We start from the raw sequence: 20,565 nt of genomic DNA on the forward strand, positions 1-20,565 counted from the left end.
TGACTGCTTCAGCATAGCTGGGTTTTCAACTATCACTTATTCTTAGCAAATGTTAGTATTAAGTGATGCCAGTCATATGAATCATCTAAACACTTCCAAAATGCACTGACTTCCGTTACTTGTTTCTGTCAGTGAGCAACAGCGGGGGAATTCCTCTAAAATAACAGTTAGGGGCCTTATCATGAATGAAATATGTAAACCATCCTAGAGTGTAACATTACCAAACACCACCCTACCAAGACCCTGGTGCCTGTACTTGACACAAATACCTCGACAAAATGGTCAGCCTCAGTTGTGGTTTCCTATCTTCCTGCGTCTGCCTTCCCCCTCCCTCTCTTACACATATCACACTTATCACTTATCATCCTCTCTCCCTGACATGTGGGTTACTCGAGATTGAACATTTGCAGCCAAATTACATCAGCGTCTTGAATACCAGCAGAGAAGCAGGATCCCACTGAAACAACAAGAGGCAACATGAGGTGATTGAACACCAGCAGTGGTGAAGCAGAGAAGATGTTGAGTTTTACCAGATCACTGTGCCACAGGGGAGGGATGAACTGACAAGACCACTGAGTGAGTCAGAGAGAAAGTGAGAGGCGAAACCATTACCATGTGTAAGCTTACTGAAGACGATAATCTATGTTCTGAATGATCAGGACACAAAGTCTGCTATGTGTGTAAAGGCTGATCAGTGGCACTTAATGCCCTGGGATCAGGTTTATAGGATACATTTGCTGTCACACACTAGCAGGGCATGCTAACACTAACTGCTTGTGTCCAAAGACAACGAGGGGTCGATGGACGCAGTCTCTATGGAGTCCAACAGGACAGAGCGAATAAGATAGTAACCACAGTCCTGGTCTGGTCACAGCGGAAGCTCTTGCTGGTGACAGAAGGAAAATCTCGGCCAAGATAATTATCACACACAGACACATGCACAAACACACATGCTTACACATACAGGCTCATCCCACACACACACACACACACACACACACACACACACACACACAAACACACGTGATGATATAGCTATTTCTTTCCACATGCACATGCATACTTGCAGAGATAACAGACACACACATCCTGGTCTCTTACTTAATGAGGGGCCATCAGAAGGGTGGGTGTGTTGCAGTACAAACGCATAAGCTGCTGAAAAATGTTGTTTACAGTTTTCGCTGGTGTGAGTTTTGGATGGGTGGGGGTGGGGGGGGTTACAAAACAGAAGACCAGCAGTATATCTTTCACTGTACCACTAGTCTTAAATGATGTTATGCGTCTAAACAATGTAATGTTTGACGAACACTTCCTGTGGGATTTACTGATCAAGAACATCCACACAGCTGGAGTGTAAATGTTCTGGAATAACAGCTGTGTTAGTTGCAGACTAAATAATCTCAAATATGTTTCCATGGCACGTTGCCAGCCACTGTTTTGTCTATCTAAAGTGCCGGTCTTCCTCTGAAATGTCAGCAAATTGCGAATAAGAGCAACACATGTAGATGAAACTGTCAAAGTCACATACTCTGGACTTAATCTGTTCCTGGGCCATTTTTATTACATACACAGAAGAGCAGTGAGTTCACTCAGTGGTAGTCCTGTCCTATTTTGCAAGTGTCAGTCAGGGGGCAGCCGCCACTTTGCACCTGTCTACCTGCCAGACACCTCACAATCGAAATGAGGAAGTTAAACTCTGTGCCAATTAAAAATGTTCACTTAGAGGTTTCAATCACGGTGAGTGGAGGTAAACACACATTCTTGTATTCTCTCACATCATTCAAGGGATTCTCTTTTTTAAGCATTCATCTTACACTCTATACTGTTACACCTTAAGGACTGTATCCTTTGACTGAAGGTCTCGTCAATTTCCATCATCAGTCTCGGCAACTCCCTCTCTCGCAATGGACACTTTTTCTGTTTTTGCTACTCTTTCAGTCAGATTCAAACCTTCTTTCTTTCACTCTCTTCATCTTCCCTTCTTGTTTTCTTTTCATGACATCAGCCTTGCTCTCTTTCTTTCACTCATCTTCCTTCTTTACTTCTCTTCTTGTTATCATGGGAAGTGCCGTGTATAATGCTATCTGCCTGCTTTCCCAGTGCAAACATTCAGGTAGATTAACTTGATCTTTAAAGGATCCTTTCACTTAAAATGAAAGGTGACCATTTCATTGGTCGGCAGCAATATGCTTCCTTTCACACATAATGAGCTAGGACATAAGGAATTCTGTGTTCCACTCAGGTGATTTGTACAAGAGAGGGGCGAAACCTTGAGCTGCCAAAGCTGAAGCAAACTTTATATCAATGTTTATACTAAGAATGGACTATGAATAATACAATTCTGATATGTTTAAGTGACTTTGTAGTTGCAGAATCTATTACGGATTCAGGTATAACTCCTCACATCTTAACATTAAATAACTTGAGCTGAGCAAAGCTACTGGCTGCCGTGTGGTTCATCAGTTCCAGTTGCAGGTCATTTGCAGGTTACCTGCGGCTTCCTGGCACTGGCTGCGGTTGATGTAGGCGAAGTGGTGGTGGCAGCTCTGAGACTCGCACACACAGCCCTCGGCGGTCAGGTTACACCCAGAGAACATGCAGGCCCGGTTGGATGGTCCCACATACTTCTCTTTGTGTCTTTCCAGGTGCTCGTGCCTGCGAACATCTGAAATCCAGCCATGGAAACACACACACACACACACACACACACACACACACACACACACACACACACACACACACACACACACACACACACACACACACACACATACACACAAACCACAGTCATCAATGAGTCACAGACAATGGCACCACTCAAGGGTGAGTGGGGAACCACTACACAAAGTCTTAGCATGTGTGTCATCACTATGATATGTAAGTAGCATTAGTCACCTCAGAACCACATCTGCTATGGATTATCTCCTGTGAATGGACAGCATTATTCCCACTGACTCAAATTCTGTGGATGTGTGTGTGTGTGTGTGTGCATGCATCTGTGTTTCAACATACATGCTTGTGATGGGAGGAGAGTGCTCACCTGACTTGCTGGCTTTCATGCAGGTTTCTTGGTCTGGGTAGGTGAAGGAGCCCAAGCAGGAGTGACGGGCATCGCACACACACTGACCTCCAGCTCTATCGCAGCCTGTCATCAGGGGACAGCGCTCGTCCTCCAGGCCTGCCTCTGGATGATCAGGGAGCACTGTGATGGGGAAAGAATGACTGGTTTGTCCATTTTAACTGGTAATAAAAAGACATTGGGCAGGCAAGCTTAATCACAAGCTAAAATGTGCCAGAAACTGAGATTTGTTTCCCTAAAAGTGCTGATGGGTTAGCCAGCTACCAGCCTAGGTTGCAACACATTGCCCTGGCACCACCGTTACTGAAGTGACCAGTGTATTTCTGGGCTGCTATCCCTCCTCGTTGCGCCACGCTACTTCAGCCATTGAGCCCTCATTTGTTTGTTTTGTTCCACAGCATGGGGCCCCCTCACAGGGTTATCTGTGCTGACTGCTGGAACACCTCTTCTGTACCAAGGCCACTTGCACCATGCCCACATATTGTTTCTTCGCCTAGTGATGGCGCCTTGAGGCTTAGCCCAACTTGGACACAACTTTACCATAGGAAGGAATGTACAAGCAGTGATGTGTCCCAACATACACATCACCCATAGTGTTATTTTCACATGCACGCATGAATTAACACATTTATACCCCCAAATTACCCTCCTTCACAGTTGTCCAATCGCACTAAGAGTGGCAGCAGAGTAAACAGGATGAGACAAACTGTAACCCTGAGTAACCCCTTTCCAAGAATTTAGCTCCCAAGCCTTAATCAACAATGTGGAAGCGTGATTGAAGCTTATCATAATACTCTGGCTTTCTTCTCCAAACAGCTACAAACCAAAATGCACAAGAGGAAAAGGTGAAAAGATGTAACCATCTATCACAACATGAGCACTTCGTGGTATATTTATCGGACTACTGTAGCAATCCTACCTGAAATAAAGCCTCTTAAAAATGAAAATCATTGTCATTCTCAGTTAGGGGTCTGAGAAACAATAATAAGATGACTCAAAGTGACTGGAAAGAAATGGAATTCCATGGCTTTGTTTTTTGCTGTAAATCATAATAAAACACATATGTTGATCCATATTAATTTAAAACAGATATCTCACTATGGGAAAAAGTCCAGTCTTGCTGTGATAAATCGTGCTGTTGAAGTGAATCAATGTGACTGCAGAAGAAAGCATCACAAACACTTTCCCCAAGTTAATGTTTGGTTGTGTGGATGATTCCTCTGTGATGGACGATGCTCACAAGTACTATAGTATACACCGGCCAATTAAACAGTTGACGGTAATACTACCTTTAACCTTTAACCTGAGCCAGCCTATGCTGTTAATAGCTCTCCCAGACGGCCAGCGAGAACGGCAAAGCACAAGCAGCCTTTTGAATTAACCGTACCAAAACTTTCCCTGTGATTTCCTTTTAGCTTAAAATGATCCTCTGCTCCACATTTTTTTCCATCCCGAGGCTTTCCTGTGCCTGGGAGGGTATTTTCATTTGAGGTGGTGGTGGCAGGGATGCCTATCTATGTGGGGTGCTAAATCTGGCATGTAGAAAAGGAGATAGAAGTCAAAACAATGAATGAAAGGCTGGACACTAAAGACATTACTGTCTTGTTAACTAATTGCTTGACCCCTGTCAGCCCAGTTTGTTTTAAGTGGGTCTGCCTCAGCCTAGCCCCCTTTAGCCTGATCCTGGTCTAGTCTTGCTATCTATTATCTGGCCTGACATGACTCTCGCCAAGGTCTATGGCTTCATCCCAGGGGGATTCCTCTCTCAGCCACTGAGACTGCTTGTCTTGGCATCCAGGGCCAGTATGGGAAATCTGACCTCTAGAGGCCCTCTGGCTGATAGCGAGCTAAAAAGGAAGTCTTTGAAACATTAGATAATACCAGAGGAAGGGAGAAGTAGAAGGCATGCGAAAGGAGTGCAGTGGACATAGCATCCCTGTAAGAAAGACATTCTGTTACATGGTATGTTAAGTGCCTCTGGAGCTTTTGGGAAACTTGCGTGGGAGGACAGACACAAGAATACAATGAGAACATCAAAACAAATCAATTAGCTGCAAAGACTGAACAATTTCACCTGACCAACTAAGGAGAATGGCCTGGATGACTGTTCCCCAGAGCAGGTGCCTGAGTACTCATCAGACGCCTGACAGACTCAACCTGCAACCTGAAGCTGCAACATTTGATTCACTTTTCAGATATTTTTGTAAGCTTCAGTGTTTATATGCCAAATTCCTTTATGAGAATAACTGATTTTAATATCCCAGGTATTGTTGTTGGAAAGCTACGACAATAGCTTTCCAACAACTATTGTCAATTATATGGTTATTATATTGTTTGGTTATTATACCTTTGAAAGTAATGAGATCTAATGACAACGCATTGATTTGAAAGCAACACTAGAGAACTTTTCCCGCTTCGGTCCCCCTACAGGTTGGAAGCGGAATTGTCCCATTATGTCTCATTCGAACTACAGATCTGCTACCCGATCTGGCAAACTTGCATAGTGCGGTTATCAGAGGTGTCAAGTAACAAAGTACAAATACTTCGTTACCTTACTTAAGTAGAAATTTTGGGTATCTATACTTTACTGCAGTCATTATTTTACAGCAGACTTTTTATTTCTACTCCTTACATTTTCACGCAATTATCTGTACTTTCTACTCCTTACATTTTAAAAATCTCGTTACTCCTATTTCAGTTCGGCTTGTTTTCATTCCGGCTTGTCATCGTTCAAAAAAACACACAAAAAAAAACCTATCCAGATAAATCGCGCCATCCGGATAGAGTGAATTTGATTGTGGTTGGATGAGAAGTATAAACATATATCATTCCGACACCCTATTGGTTTGTACGCGATCCATCGCAGCTGCACAGACCTAATACGGCACCGGTGCCTTAACGACCGTTATCTACCGGACCGAATAGCAACGCGGATTTCGGTGCCTTATTAGGTGCAACTTACATGCCTGCGCTTCTCTCTGATGCTCCGAAAACGGACGTTAGAGGGAACTGAAACATCGCCACACGTGTTAACACTACAGTTGGCAGCAGCTAACGTTAGCCTACGCCAGCTAGTAGCTGGATTAAACACGATTAAAATGCTGACAGCTAAACGGTGTAAAAGTGTCTGTATTTCTCTGTAGAGGATTGTAACACCAGACTGTAGCTGCTGTTGTCTGAAAAACACAGACTCAGCCTGAAATAAGTTATTGTTATAAGTTATTGTTATTACATTTTTAATAAATCATTTAATTTTGACTCTGTGGCCTTAGCAATACACAAGCCGTTCTTTAATGTCGCCTTCTGCTCCTTTTTTTTTTTTAAGATCAACTTTTTATTGTTTTATATTTTTGAACATACAGAACAGACAAATACAATTGAACAAGGTGCTCCTTTTTTGTGTGGAGGTGGGGTAGTGCACTATAGGCCTCTGTGGGGGCTAAGCTTTTGTCCTTAATGGCATTTTTTCCCCCTTACATTACTTTTTACTTTTATACTTTAAGTATGTAAGTTTTGAAACCAGTACTTTTACACTTTTACTTGAGTAAAAAGCTTGAGTTGATACTTCAACTTTTACAGAAGTCTTTTCAAACCCTAGTATCTATACTTCTACTTGAGTAATGAATGTGAATACTTCTGACACCTCTGGCGGTTATAGCTGGTAGAGTGCCGCAAAGCGAATGCGGAAGTGCTGTTCACCCTGTTACGAGTTGATTTTTAAGTTACAAAAAGTTCTCTAGTGTTGCTTTAAGAAACAGGGTTAAAAGTTAATTTCCAATTCTTTTTTCAGATACCAGTATCTTAAATAACATTTCCAAGTCTGGAAAACACAAGTTTAATGACCATTTACCCTTGAACGCAGGAGCCCTGAAACATTTATAATTGATAGCTATTGCAACAAGTTTGTCAATCCTATCAACAATAACATTAAAAACAGAGGGATGACACATTAACAAGGTATAATTCTCATATAATATGCAACATGTCACCTGTCACAGGTTGTTGCGTCTCCACACAAACAGTTTTTGACCACCCAGAAAATCAAAACTGTGAACAGAAAAACAGGGGATCAGAAAGCGGAAACATTTACCCCCTACTCCTGATTGCGAGTCTAATCACTTTAAGACTCTTGCAGCTTGAGGGGGGAAATCTGGGATCAGCCTCCAGCAGCCTGCCTACTGTGGCCCCTGAAAACACACCGGGAAGTGTTGATTTACCCCCACCTAGACCCCCTTGAGATCGTGTGTACGTGTGTACGCATGTCTGATTTAAGGGTCAGCAGCATGTTCCGAGGCCCCTGGAGCCACAGGACCAAAAGAGGCATGACTCAATCAGAGGAGCCTTTAGGTCTCCCACTCATTCCAAAGTTGTTAATTTGCAGAAGAGATGTCCTCCAGGCGCCAGCCTAACCTGTACATGAGGCACAATCAGCAGCAGAGTCTCCTGGGATGGCCTGGGGCTCGAGACCCCTGGAAAACCCTCCTGAAGCACTGACTTGGACCACCCCACAGAGGGGTGATGGGAGGGCAGGGTCAGGGGATACAGACACCCACTGAGAGCTGCTTACTCTCTCCTACAGTCCTGTCAGTCCATTTCAATCATCCCGAAAAAAAGACTGGACACAGAGCAGGTGGAGGGGCTGGGGGAGGGCCTCCCAGCAGTTATTTGTTCCTCAGGGGAAGGCCATTGCTACTTACTTCGTTCACAGCGAGGAACCTGACACCCTACACATTTGTTTGAAGTTCAGAAAGTTGCCCCAATTGTGCTTAAAATGAGCACATCCCCAATATATCAGCCCAGCTCTGCTTGGCAGGAACAAAACAGTACAGCACAGTGGAATCACAAGATTGTGAATGAAAATCTGCAGGGGACTTTTGCAGTTGTACTGGCAAACCATTACGGCACACACTGAAACCCATGGTGGTTAACAATACAGATATGGAAGGGGCAGCTTATTATTAAAATACAGTGCATTCCAAGTTTAAAAACACAATCATCATTGTTGGCCACACCATGGGTAATCCACAATGTTGCCCTCACACTGATTCAAACATTCATTTTTGGCTTATTTCAATTCCCTGCCTTTAAAAAAAAAAAAGTCTCTTTGAGTTTTAAAGAAAGGAGAACAGAGTCTACTAGGCTGAATTATTACCTAGTGCCAAATCAGTGCTGCCAAACGAATTGTCATGCCTCTGAGCTGAGAGTGAATGAAGCTTTGAGGAGGAGAAAGAGCAGTTGAACATGACTCCTCTTCTGGTAGTCAAGAGCCCCTCAGACCTGGGGAGCTGCTCCGAGCAGCCAGAGACAAGGTAAACACTGACACAGTCACGGCAGTCAGGACTTAACTGACATTTGAATAGAAATGTCCTCAAGCCACATAAAGAAAGGGGATGGTTGCCAACCAGATGAATTGACACCTACAGCTCTTTTATTTCACTGTTAAAGAACTCAACAGCAGCACATTATTTTATCTCAATACTGCCCCAAGTTATATGATTTCATAATAATTACACTACCCACCTTTACATACTCCGGTTTCAGGGATTGTGGCTGCTCCTGTTTTGTTAACAGAGGCGCAGATCAGTCCCAGGACGCAGTAGCCGTGCGCCCAGTCCTGTCCGCCGCATGGCTCCCACTCCAGTCGGGCACACTGGTCACAGCATCCGCACGGATCCCTGGCCAAGGTCCGGCCACCTTCGCAGCCGTGCGGGGCTTTGACAGGACAAGTCCGGAGATTACACGGCGTGCACTCATTAGCCGAGAGCACCCGCACCAAAAAAAGAACATTCAATAACACAACGGAGCACTTGCTGAACATGTTTTTTTTTTTTTTAAAGCCTTCTGTTAAGTTTTCCCAGAGGAATAGTCCGCTTCTGTCAGATGATAAACCAAGTGAACTCACGGCGATGTACACTTACTACATGTAACTCCAAAGTTGTAAAGTCTTCTTTAAAGTTCTGTGATGAGTCTTTCCTCGGGCGTGCAGTTCAGACACAGCGCAGTTCACTTCAAAGCAAAAATACCACGAGACTGAAGTGTGCTGATGCGTCTAAAGTAGCAGCAATATCCAAAGGTTCAGTGTGAGCAGGTAGACGCACGTCTCGAGCGTCTCTAGTTACATGTAGAAATCCCAGACCAAAGCTGCGGACGTCCAGTGAGGCTTGCTGCTGATACTGACAGCGACGAACGAGAACACAATCTGGCTCTTCAATTGACATACAGGCATATAGAAATTAGCGGTGCACCCCTCCCTCTGACTGACACAGGCACCGACCAGTCACACGAAGCGAAAGGAGGGAGGATTTGAACTGATGTATCCCAGCTCTGCAACCCGTCTCTGTGTTGCGCAACGATGCCACTTTGAATGCCAAGTTGCTTTTCTACGTCATATTCTGTAAATCAATGCAATTTTGTGTCTTCTTTATTATAATATTTGCTAGTTTAAAAACGGATTTAGTAGTTAAAATACTTAAAATGTTTAAAAGCTATTTGTTTTCAGTAATTGCTTTAGGTCACACTATTAATATTTACACACCAATAAAGGTGGTTAGACTTTATTCAGTGGTGGAAGAGGTACTCAGATCTAAAAGTAGCAATACAACAATGTAGAAATACCCTACAAGTAAAAGTCCTGCATTCAAATTTTGATGTAATTAAAAGACAATACAAAAGTATTAGCATCAATATGTACAAAGTAAGTACAAAAAGTAAAAGTACCCACTGTGCAGAATGGCCCATTATATATATATATATATATATATAATATATTACTGGATTGTAAACATTGATGCATTAATGTGTTCATCACTTTAATTTTGCAGCTGGTAAAGGTGGAGCTAATTGTAGTTATTTATATATTGCTGGGTAGCTTAATTTATAATAATATGTATTATTAATCTAAATCTGCAGGTAACCTATAACTAAAGCTGTCATATAAATGTAGTGGAGTAAAAAGTAGCCTACAATATTTACCTCTGAGATATAGTGGAGTAGAAGTATAAAGTAGTAAAATGGAAATACTCAAGTAAAGTTCAAGTACTGCAAACTTATACTTAAGTACAGTGCTTGAGTAAATTTAATAATTTAAATAATTTATACTTTTTATTAATCCCCAGTAGGGAAATTACAATGTGCTTAGTTACATTCCACCATTGACTATAATTTACTTAAAGTATGAATCCATGGCAATATAATCATAATATAATTTACAGTCTATATACTCCCTCCTTCATTAACATCATATTTAGTGCATCTACAGCAGGGCTCTTGTCACCAACCCTTTAATTGTTCTCTATCTCTGTTCAACAATACTGCCATAAAGTCTGTCAAAGCCCCATAATCAAACATTATCAAGGCCATATATCATTCCACAGCTTTGCCCTTTGTGTGTGAATGAGTGCGTGCTTACTTGTGTTTGTAGGTGTCCGATTGTGTATGCAGGTGGCTTTGGGAAGGTAAAAGGTCATCTGGTGTTTGTTGAAGCAGTGTTTGTGTGCTTACATTGGCAGATGGATGGTGTGTGTGGGCAGTGGGCACAGCTGGAGGCCGATTGTGTCAGTGCCACAGCCACTGAAGACCTAGAGAAAGCAATACAATGCATTTCTGCTGCACAAGTGAGCAAGAGCAAAGCACACAGATTTTTCTTTCCCACAGCGACAGATCATGTAGTCTTCAGATCCAGTCAAATGTGATGGTAACACTTAAGTCTGCTTTACATGAAGCTGGTTGCCAGCTCTGAGCAACTAATAAGAATTAGTGGAAAGTAAATGATACAATAATAGATATCACACATGAAATGTGTGAGGATGGTCCAATATTTGGGATTTTGGAAACATTTATTCTTCAAAACCCAATCAGATGTCATCTGGAAGGCTTTTCCCCACAATGTCCACACACAACAGCACCTCCTTCATTTGCAACATCTGCCTGGAGCCACCCGCTCCAACACAAACACAACATCCAGGAAACAAGCCACGCAGTTCGCATAATCAACCCTTGCAACACAACTCAGCCCTTGTCCTCCGGCTCTCCCTCCACCCTCCATCACTCCATCCCCTCCTTAAAGCTCTTGTCAAATGGGCCGACCTGCTGACCGCTCGCCAGACCCACTGCTGGTTGACGACAGATCCGACCAGGACCTTAGAGAGCCTCGGGTTCCATCACTTGCAGAGATTGTGCCCCAGCGGCACTGCCGTTTTTGCCCAAGCAATGGGCTTTCAAACAGGGCCAGTTTGTTTTTGCCATCTGAAAGGTCACCACAGCACTTTGTGGACCTCTTTCTATCTATCTATACTAGTAATTAGATGTATAAACATGCTAGAGGATCATAAAGGGTGCATTTTCCTCTCAGAGGGGCAATGGGCAGCAATCAATAATACAAAGACTGGGACCAAACTAGAATACAACCCTATTAGACTCACTATAAGCATATGCCCCGTGTCAAACGTTGTATGAATTTCGCATTTGGAAAACTCCCCTATAGTTAAGTCTGGCATCAAACACCACAGTGACATTATCAATCATTTATGCTTTGTTCTTAATTTCAAATAAGTGCAGAATTAGGCCCAAACAAAGCTAATTAGAGAGTTGACTGCCATGTTCACTAAAACCAGAGCACAATCGGCTTTGCCATGTGCCTGTGACTCTCTGAATGTAGCAAACAGGGGGAGAAGGGGCAGTGAAGGGTGTTTTACAGGGCCTGAATAACAGTGTATGTGTGCTAATGATGTTCAGAGCCACAGATCTCTGGGAAAATATAGCAGTGAGGGCACCAGTTTTGTCCTCCACTGAAGACCCTGGTTTCATGATTGTAATTCAGGTTTGTGGAACCAGCTTCAGGTAGGAATAATCATCCCTGGCCCCAGAGAAATGGAGGGGTCATGGTGTGGGATGTGTTCCAGAGATTGGATGACCTCACTCTGTCATCCACCCCTGTTGCTCTTGTCTATCCACTCCACAGGCAGCTGATTTAAACCTGCCTGCAGTGGAGGCGTCAGGCTGGTGATGAGGAGGTGTTTCTGGGATGTAGATAGGTGTGAATGATGGTTTGGACGTGAGCTAACTGGCAGCTGCAATCCACAGCTGAGGGTGACACAGGGACAAATGTAGAGTGTGATATGGAGTGTTGAGTGCATGTTGAGTGGACAGCGTGCGGCACACCTGATTACAAGTCACCAGGATGTGCTCCGGGATATTTCCCTGAGGATCAGTGTACATTGCTGGTTATCGCCCTTGCTTAGCCTATCTGTGAGCGCATGGTGCTGGAGTGAACCATACTTTGCAGATCCAGGCCAAAAGGGGGTGGGGGTAGGGGTGAGGGGGTATAATGGCAATGCATACTGACAGTTGAAGGAGTTTCAAAGCCATTTAGACATCTGCTGAATGGCGTCGATATGGAGCATTTAGTATGGAGGTTAAGCAACACATGGACTAATGAATTGGCAGTTTCAAACTCAGAGCTAATGAGTTTATCTGTTTTTTCTACAAGCAAAAACAAAACTTTTCAGAAAACAAGCCAGAAAGAAAGAGAACAACACAATGATTTCTTTTGAGACAGATGGCTATACAGCGTTTTGAGGTAATAGTCGACTGAGATGATTACTTTTCTTTTCCATTACTGGAAGGCCCAGAGGGACTCACAAGTGCTTTTGTTTCTCACTTTGCACTCTTCATTTGTTTGGACCTCTGTAGAAGAGTTCAGAAACATTCAGAAGAGTCCAACAGAAAGAGTAACTCATCTTGCAGGAGATGAGTTACTGATTCCCAAGTTTAGTTTACAAGAACACTGAACATCCTTTATTTATCCATGCTATGCTCTTCTCTTTTTATCTGTTGTAGTCTCTTTCTGTTTTGCCTTTCTGCTTCCTCAGTCTGTGTTTTGTCTTTCTCTTTGTGAGGTCTTGTCCAGTTGCTGTTTTCCATGCGGGGGCTATAATAATGTGTTTTGACACCATCGGGTCTCCTGCTGTCTTCTTCTCTCTGTTTTGCAGAACCCCCAGAGTCATCACAGCAGCAGTGATACAAAAAATACCTCCCCTCCCTCCTCTTCTTGTTCTGGCTCTAAGCAGTTCTGCTCAAACGTTAAAGGGTTCAGTGAGTTCAACCAGCCCTGAGGGTGAGGTACTCCACTTTGTCTTTGTAGTCAATTGGCGGTTTTCTGTGAGGTAATGGGGTGAGGTGGTAAATCTGAGCAGATGCCTGGTCATCTAGTGAGTGATGCATCCTAAATATTGACATGTAAATCACTGCTGTGTAAGGTAATGTGAATGTTTTCAAAGTTGTTTTCATAGAGGGGGGCAAAGCAGATGAGATTTAATTGGCCAAGTGTTGAAGGATTAGCCCTTTAGCGGTCCCAAATACTTGGGTTTGATCAACTCCTGTCAACAACTATTTGATGGATTGCCATGAAATTCTCTACAGATATTCATGGTACCCAGAGAATTAAGCCTACTGACGTATTATATGAAAATATCTCAACATCTACAAGACGGTTTGGCACACACATTTTTGTACAGACATACCATGGTTCCTAGACATTAAATATTTTGGTGATCCTCCCACTTTTCCTCCAGTGTCACCATGAGGTTGATGTTTGCAATCTAGTCTCAAATGTCTCGACAATTATTGGATGGATTGCCATGAAATTTGCTACAGACATTCATGTTCCCCTCAGGATGACGAGTAACAAAAACATTTTATGTAGCACTATCATCAGGTCAACATTTTAATGTGTACAATACTTTGGTTTGTGACCAAATACCTGGTGCTGCTAACATGCTAAACTGAGATCGTAAACACGGTAAACATTATAACTGCTAAACATCAACATGTAAGTACAGCCTCAGAGAACTGCTCATGTGGCTGTAGATCACTTAGTCGTGTTTTATGAGGTCTTTTGAGCACAGATCAGCCATGGATAAAGTAACAAAGTCTAAGCCAGCCTTTTAGTGCTAATAGAACAACCCTAAACTCTACACCAAACACAGTGTCGACTTACAACAACATGTTCTGTTACCAACTACATCAACACTTTCTAAAAGCACTGCAATGACACATAAGGTTTCTGGATTCGATTGGCATCAAGAGTCATTATGACTGGGGCGACCTCTAGCTCACCCAGTAGAGTGTGCGCCCCATGTAGACTGAGTCCTTTGCAGGGGCCGAGGTTTGAATTCGACCTGCTGCCCTTTGCTGCGTGTCATCCCCTCTTTCTCTCTCTCCCCACTTTCCTGTCAATCCACTGTCACTATAAAAAAAAAAAACTTTAAATAAAAAATAAATTAAAAAAAAAGAGTCATTATGACTCAGTCCTAGGTACTTCCAACAGGCATGGCTTGAATCCTCTGGCTGCAGATTATATCCAACTCTGGGCCTCTCACTCTCCCATCTCTTTCTACCGTGAGATTCTGTGACCTTGCAGAGCGAACGGCCATCAACTTGTTTGACAATTGTAAGTGGCATACTTGCTCACCCCTGTCGTGCTCCGCTGGAACGTTAAGAGGATCCCTCAGAAGTTTTAATTTGAAAATCTATGTGAAGATGATGAATTCCTCAGTGGATTGGAACCTAAAAGACCCCTTGTGTCCCATTCCCACAACACCTGGCCGGTGTAATCGCCCCTTTCAGACTCAAGATCATTTAGACTAAAGAACTATTGAGCTTTGGAAGGTCTACGGTTACAGTAAATGAGGAAAGTGGCAGCTGTAACCCATATTTTCTACCTGGTTATAAACTACTTTAAGTGGGTGTAGCTAGAAATATTTGTCATCTAGATGATCTGAAGCTGTCTTGTGCTTGGGTTCTCATTTATATACCAGTTCTAGTGGGCCTGAAGTGCAGTTTCCCCTGGACACTAATTGGTAATGTAATGTAGATTATGTGGGTGACATGAACAGATATTATTTTGTATTTTAAAGCATTATATTGTATGGTATCATTGTAACACAATTTAAATGATTTCCGGAATAAAAGGAGTGAAATTATCCTCTCGTCCAGAATTATTTTCGTTATTAACTGATATTTTGTCCATTGGGGGCAGCGTAACAATTTGTAAACATTGACATATTATCACCATATAAAGTTGCTGTTGTTGGCAAAAGTGTGAGCAAACAGTTGCCTATTCACACGCCAAGCACTGACGAAGCATTAGCATGAATCAGGAGTCGTCTTTCTGGCCATAAATCACTCTCCTTTGAGCTCTCTTTTTTTGTCTCCGCCAACTCCTAAAGGAAAAATGTGCACCAAAACTGCTAAATGCTCCACTATGTTTACCAATTAGTTGCCAACGGTGGGTAGCATACGGTGAGTTTATAAGATGCTAGGTCTGGAAACAACACTGACAATAGCAATGAGACTAAACCAGAACATTAAAGGTAGCGCTGAGGGGAACTGCAGAGTCGGATGATAATTCCCCTTGAGTCTGTAACTACAAGTGACTCTTTTCACATTATATATGTAGTCATTTAACCCATTTCTTTCATGTAAAAACTTAATTAGTGCAGCTTTAAAAAACCTTACACTTGTTTCTATTCTGATGAGGAGCAATTTAGTTGACCTCTGTGAGTAGGTCCACTTGTGTTACCATGTCACTAACATCTTCCAACCATCTAAACCTTTTAGAGTTGCTGTTACAACTGGATGATGAAAACAAAAGTAAGTAATCTGATTACACTTTCACTCATCAAATATCAACTCATTATCTTAAATCATTTGCATTTCATTGAGTAAAAATAAATCAAGATAATGAGGCTTCTTATGAATTATGAATATATAAATAACTCTATCTCCTTGCAGTCCATCCTCTTAATTCAATCATATAAAATCCTGCTTTCACTCTGCAGGTACAAACATTCACCTGTGGCTTTATATGGATGGTTCTAGCACTTTCTGTGGTCTTTGAGGGGAGGATCCTCAGGTAAAGGTGCCAGATTTATAGGCAGATCTCCAGCTGGCAGAGGAATGTCACAACCTGTGTTTCAGCTGTACATTCTGACATAATTACAGTGCCACTAACTCAAACATTGAGGTGAAACAACCACCTTTGCGAAAGGTAAATGATCAGTGCTTAATGTTATGTCTGGGACACAGATTTACTCCTGTCTTTGTGGGGGGAAGGAGAGACGGCAGGAGCAAGAATGTGAGAAATGTACGAGTTCTCTGACCTTAATGAAGGTGAAGCAACGAGTTGACATCATTACCATAGGTGGCATGTGCGTGCTTGCAGTCACATGGGCCAAAGGAAAGTACAAATACTTCTGTGAATCCATAAACTTCATGTTTACTTGACATATAAAACACACGTCAGAGATGCAAATTGCTTGAACTGTCACTTCATAGCAAAGGTAAGAGTAGAAAGGCCATTTTTTTTTTTTTTACAATTTCTTTCTTTAAAATTCTAAAGTTGGGGTGCCCTGGTAGCTTTGGGTTTAAAAAAAAAGTTTAGGCTACATTATGGGAAATACACTAATTCTCTTTCTTGAGTAGAGTTAGATTAGAAGAAATATACCACTCTTATATTTGTCCGGATCTGGAATAGGCAGCCAGTTAGTTTAGCTTAGCGCAAAGACTAGAAACAGGGGAAAACCGTTAGACTTGCTGTGTACAAAAGTATCAAAATCTGCCTACCAGCACCTTACTACTTAACACATTATATCTCAGTTGTTAAATCTGTACAAAAACCAAAGTGTAAAAACAATAAATTGTGGATTTACAAAGATAGGGGGGGGGGGGCTCATTTTCCTTTGGACAGAGGCAGGCTAGCTGTTTCCCCTTGTGTACAGTATTTATGCTAAGCTAAGCTAACTGGCAGCTGGCATGAGCTTGATATTTTTCAAAGTCCCGCACACGATCTATCTTGCAAAAAAAAAATTGGAATTGAAATCAAGACAGTGAATAATAATAAATTGTTTTAAATGTCAAACTATTCCTTTAATTGCATGGTTTGAGCCCAGCCAGGTACCTTTGTTGCATGGTCTGAGAGGTGTGCGCTTAAGTGCCAGAGAGAAACAGAAAACTGTTGTTGAAATTACCTTTTTGTCTTTATGTAGTGCTACCACCATGTGGTAAAATGCAGGCGGTGCAGAATAACTAGAGATTCACTTTGTCCCGCAGTGTTCAGGCTCATTTTCTCACACACAACATAAACTTGATAATAATTCTGCCTGCCTGTCAGTCAACTTATGTGTGAAAGGAATATCTAAAGGCAGGAAGCGTGTATTCCTCTCTGGCCAGGTTGTTACTGGCTTAGTCACAAACTCACACACATCCTGTTTTTCTCTCACCACTAACCACCAGCAAACAATACTAGGAAGGGGTCTGCTCTTTGTCTAGACGCTGATCCGTCAGCTGCATCTGATCTGATTCAGTGTGCAGCTCAACAACAGTTACGACAACTGAACTGTCTGGCTGAGTGTCAACGACACTACTGAAGCAAGTGTGCAGTCAAATAGGATCAAACAGAACTGACTTTTTCCCACTCTTTTTGTCTACACTCTTAAACCTCTATAAATTAACTTACACACAAATTAAAGTGTTCTACAGTGTCAGGTCTATCTTTATGTGATTAAAATAAAAAAAAATTAATTTTTTTAATTTTTTTTTATGCTGGTGATTTAGTTCTGAGGGACCTCAACAATGCATCATGATTAGTTTTATTTTTGGCATTTCATGTTTTTGGCTGGATGGATATCTTGAGAATATTCTGCCACACCTGGGCCTTGAAAATAAATGTTAATAAAACCAAAGTAGTTGACCCAAAAAAGAAAAACAGTGGAAACATCCCAATTGAACAATCAATATACTACAGATATTTAGGAATTAAAATAACTTGAAATTCTGAATTGGCTGTGAAATAATAAATAAAAGAAAAAAGTATTTTACATCATAAAAAGATCATTACAGATATCTCGATTGAACTGAAAATATTCTAAGCAATTATTGAGCAAACAGCACTTTATGATAGTGAAATACCCCCTCAAACTGTATGAATTTTTAAATGGGGAGAAACATCCAGTTTAAACCCTTCACGCAGAATTAGGGCTGGGCGAAATGGAGAAAATCAAATATCACAATATTTTTGACCAAATACCTCGATATCGATACCACAATGATATTGTAGTGTTGACTATTGGTGCCTTCACAAAATATTTACACAATGAGATTTTTGATAAATAATCATCAGTAATGTGGATATAATGACTAAGTGGGTAAAGGCAAATAATAGAACAGTTGCAACAGTCTGGTAAGTTCAGAAAATGACATCACTTTACTGTAATGCAGCCTTTAAAACCAGGAAAAGACAACACTTATGCCATATTATGATATTACGATATCCAAAATCTAAGACAATATCTAGTCTCATATCATGTTATCGATATAATATCGATATATTGCCCAGCTCTACACAGAATTGTGTAAACATCTATTACAGTAAGTGTTCTAAAGAATGTACCACGCACGGCACACAATTAGGTCTGCTCCTACTGAGTATTACAAATGAAAAAAAAAAAATCTAATTCTGGCAGCACATTCAGTACAAATGCGGGGAGGGGCCCATAGAGAATACCTTTCTACAGGGCCCAACATTTTGTGCTACGCCCCTGCTGTCGTCTCACAGCAAGGTTCTGGACCTTTTTCTGTGTGGAGTTTTGCCAATCGTGTATGCACGTAATGCATGTTAGGTTAATTGGCAACACTTTATTGTGACAGCCCTGTGATATACTGATCTGGGCTTGACCTTACTGTTTTCTTTGTGAAGCAAAACTGTGCTTAGTAAAAATACTGTACATTCATTCATTATTTTGTTAGACATTTTAGCAGAAATTAAGAATGCTTGTAAAGTCATTCATGGACGACATTTCAAACTTGAAGGTGAATTCTGATGTGTCCTGCTCTTTGAGAATTTCCCCAACATTATGCAACCTGTTGTGGATCATGTGGATTTGTGTTTTTTCTTTATGTGACAAGCATTTGTTGTATTGCTTGGTGTTAGAGGTAAAAATTATAAGATCTGACATGGTCAAACATGTTTAAAATCAGCACTAAAAATAATAATGTTATCTTGCAATTGCATGATTTAATCAATAGAGGGCAGAATGATACAACTATCCAATATTCAGGGTTTCTTTAAGGTCACTGCATAGAAGTAAATAGCAATTTCATTTTATGGCACAGTGAGGTGATTATTGATCCGCTCAGATTAAGAAAGAATACAGAATCATTTGACAGAGAAAGTGTTATAACTTTCATTGTTAGTGACTATGCTGCAGTGATCCCACAGGTAGAACAATGGTCTTGCTGGTATGAAGGCTCAGAGGTGTGCATCAGATCAACTGTGATGTACCTCATTATTCAGAAAATCAATGATAAAATATATATATAAAATCACACCACCAACTTCCCGCATAACTATCATCTGTGTAGTGTAGATTCAGGAACAGTAGGTGTTTCTTAACAGGGGAAAACATAAGTTTTTTCGGCAATTACTGTGCACCATGGGTCCCATATTATTCTGATTCAGAACAGAAAAGAAGAAGCACTGAGCTATAATTTGCCAATACTGCGGCAAGGAGTGTGTGGCTTGACAGATATCAGCAACTAACTTTCTTTGAACCTTCAACGCTCCTTTGACAAATTTCTTAACTGAAATTTGACATGATTGGTCCACCATGCAGGCTGCAAATGTGTGTGTGTGTGTGTGTGTGTGTGTGTGTGTGTGTGTGTGTGAGAGAGTGAGAAAAAGAAAGAGGGAGAGCCAGTGTCAAAGTAGGTAGGCAGACTTTCTGGGGCCGACTCCCACATGCCCTCTGACTACCTGTCATTGGTCAGACCAACTTTGTCTCTCTGAGCAGATGATGTGATAAGAGTGGCAGAAAGAGAAAGAGAGCGAGAGAGAGCGAGAGAGAGAGAGAGAGAGAGAGAGAGAGAGACGGGTGAAAAGCAAGATTTGGCACAACAGAGCAAAAAAGATGAGAGGTGCGACAGGCAAGAGGGTGAAAAAGTGGGAGTAAGTGGAGGAGGGTAAAAAGAAAGAGACAAAGGAGAGGGAGATCAGCAAGAGTAGGTCGAGAGAGGAAGAGAGAGAGCAGAAAGTCTTGCCCTGAGGTGTCTTTCTCTGTCTGCACTTGGTGCATGGAGGCCAACAACAGTGTCATACACAGCTGAAGACATTCACTGGCAGCCAAGAAGCACATCTGGATTTCTCATAATGAAATGCAGTGGGCTGCAAAGTTTTCCTGTGCAAATATACAGTAGAGAAGGCAGTCACTGTGAATGTCAGTTGTTATTTTTAATGCACATGTATAATATGCACAATTAAATGAGCACCATTTTACATGTTTGTGTTTTTACAATGTCGCCATTAGTAGACACTGACAGATGGGTGAATTGCAATCTAACTGTCAGCAAGTGAAAGCAGTGTGTCTAATCCTGCCACTGACTGCGCCATTGCCAGCCACAGGGTAAGGAATCTATCATTTCACGGTCTTATT

General features: G+C 41.7%; 1 protein-coding gene across 2 annotated transcripts in view; it reads right to left on the reverse strand.

Annotated features, from left to right (window-relative positions):
- LOC144535707 (cysteine-rich motor neuron 1 protein) overlaps nucleotides 1-9,349 on the reverse strand; it is a 33,414-nt gene extending 24,065 nt beyond the window's left edge. For both annotated transcript variants that reach the window (XM_078278302.1, XM_078278301.1), the window contains exons 1-3: nucleotides 8,600-9,349; nucleotides 3,041-3,202; nucleotides 2,492-2,665 (exon numbers count right to left, since the gene is read on the reverse strand). In XM_078278302.1, coding sequence (XP_078134428.1) covers nucleotides 2,492-2,665; nucleotides 3,041-3,202; nucleotides 8,600-8,897 — 634 coding nt within the window. In that variant the 5' untranslated portion in view covers nucleotides 8,898-9,349. The remainder of the gene's footprint in view (nucleotides 1-2,491; nucleotides 2,666-3,040; nucleotides 3,203-8,599) is intronic.
- Between the last annotated feature and the right edge of the window lie 11,216 nt (nucleotides 9,350-20,565).

Source organism: Sander vitreus, chromosome 20 (assembly GCF_031162955.1).
Source record: "Sander vitreus isolate 19-12246 chromosome 20, sanVit1, whole genome shotgun sequence".
NCBI classification, from domain to species: Eukaryota; Metazoa; Chordata; class Actinopteri; order Perciformes; family Percidae; genus Sander; species Sander vitreus.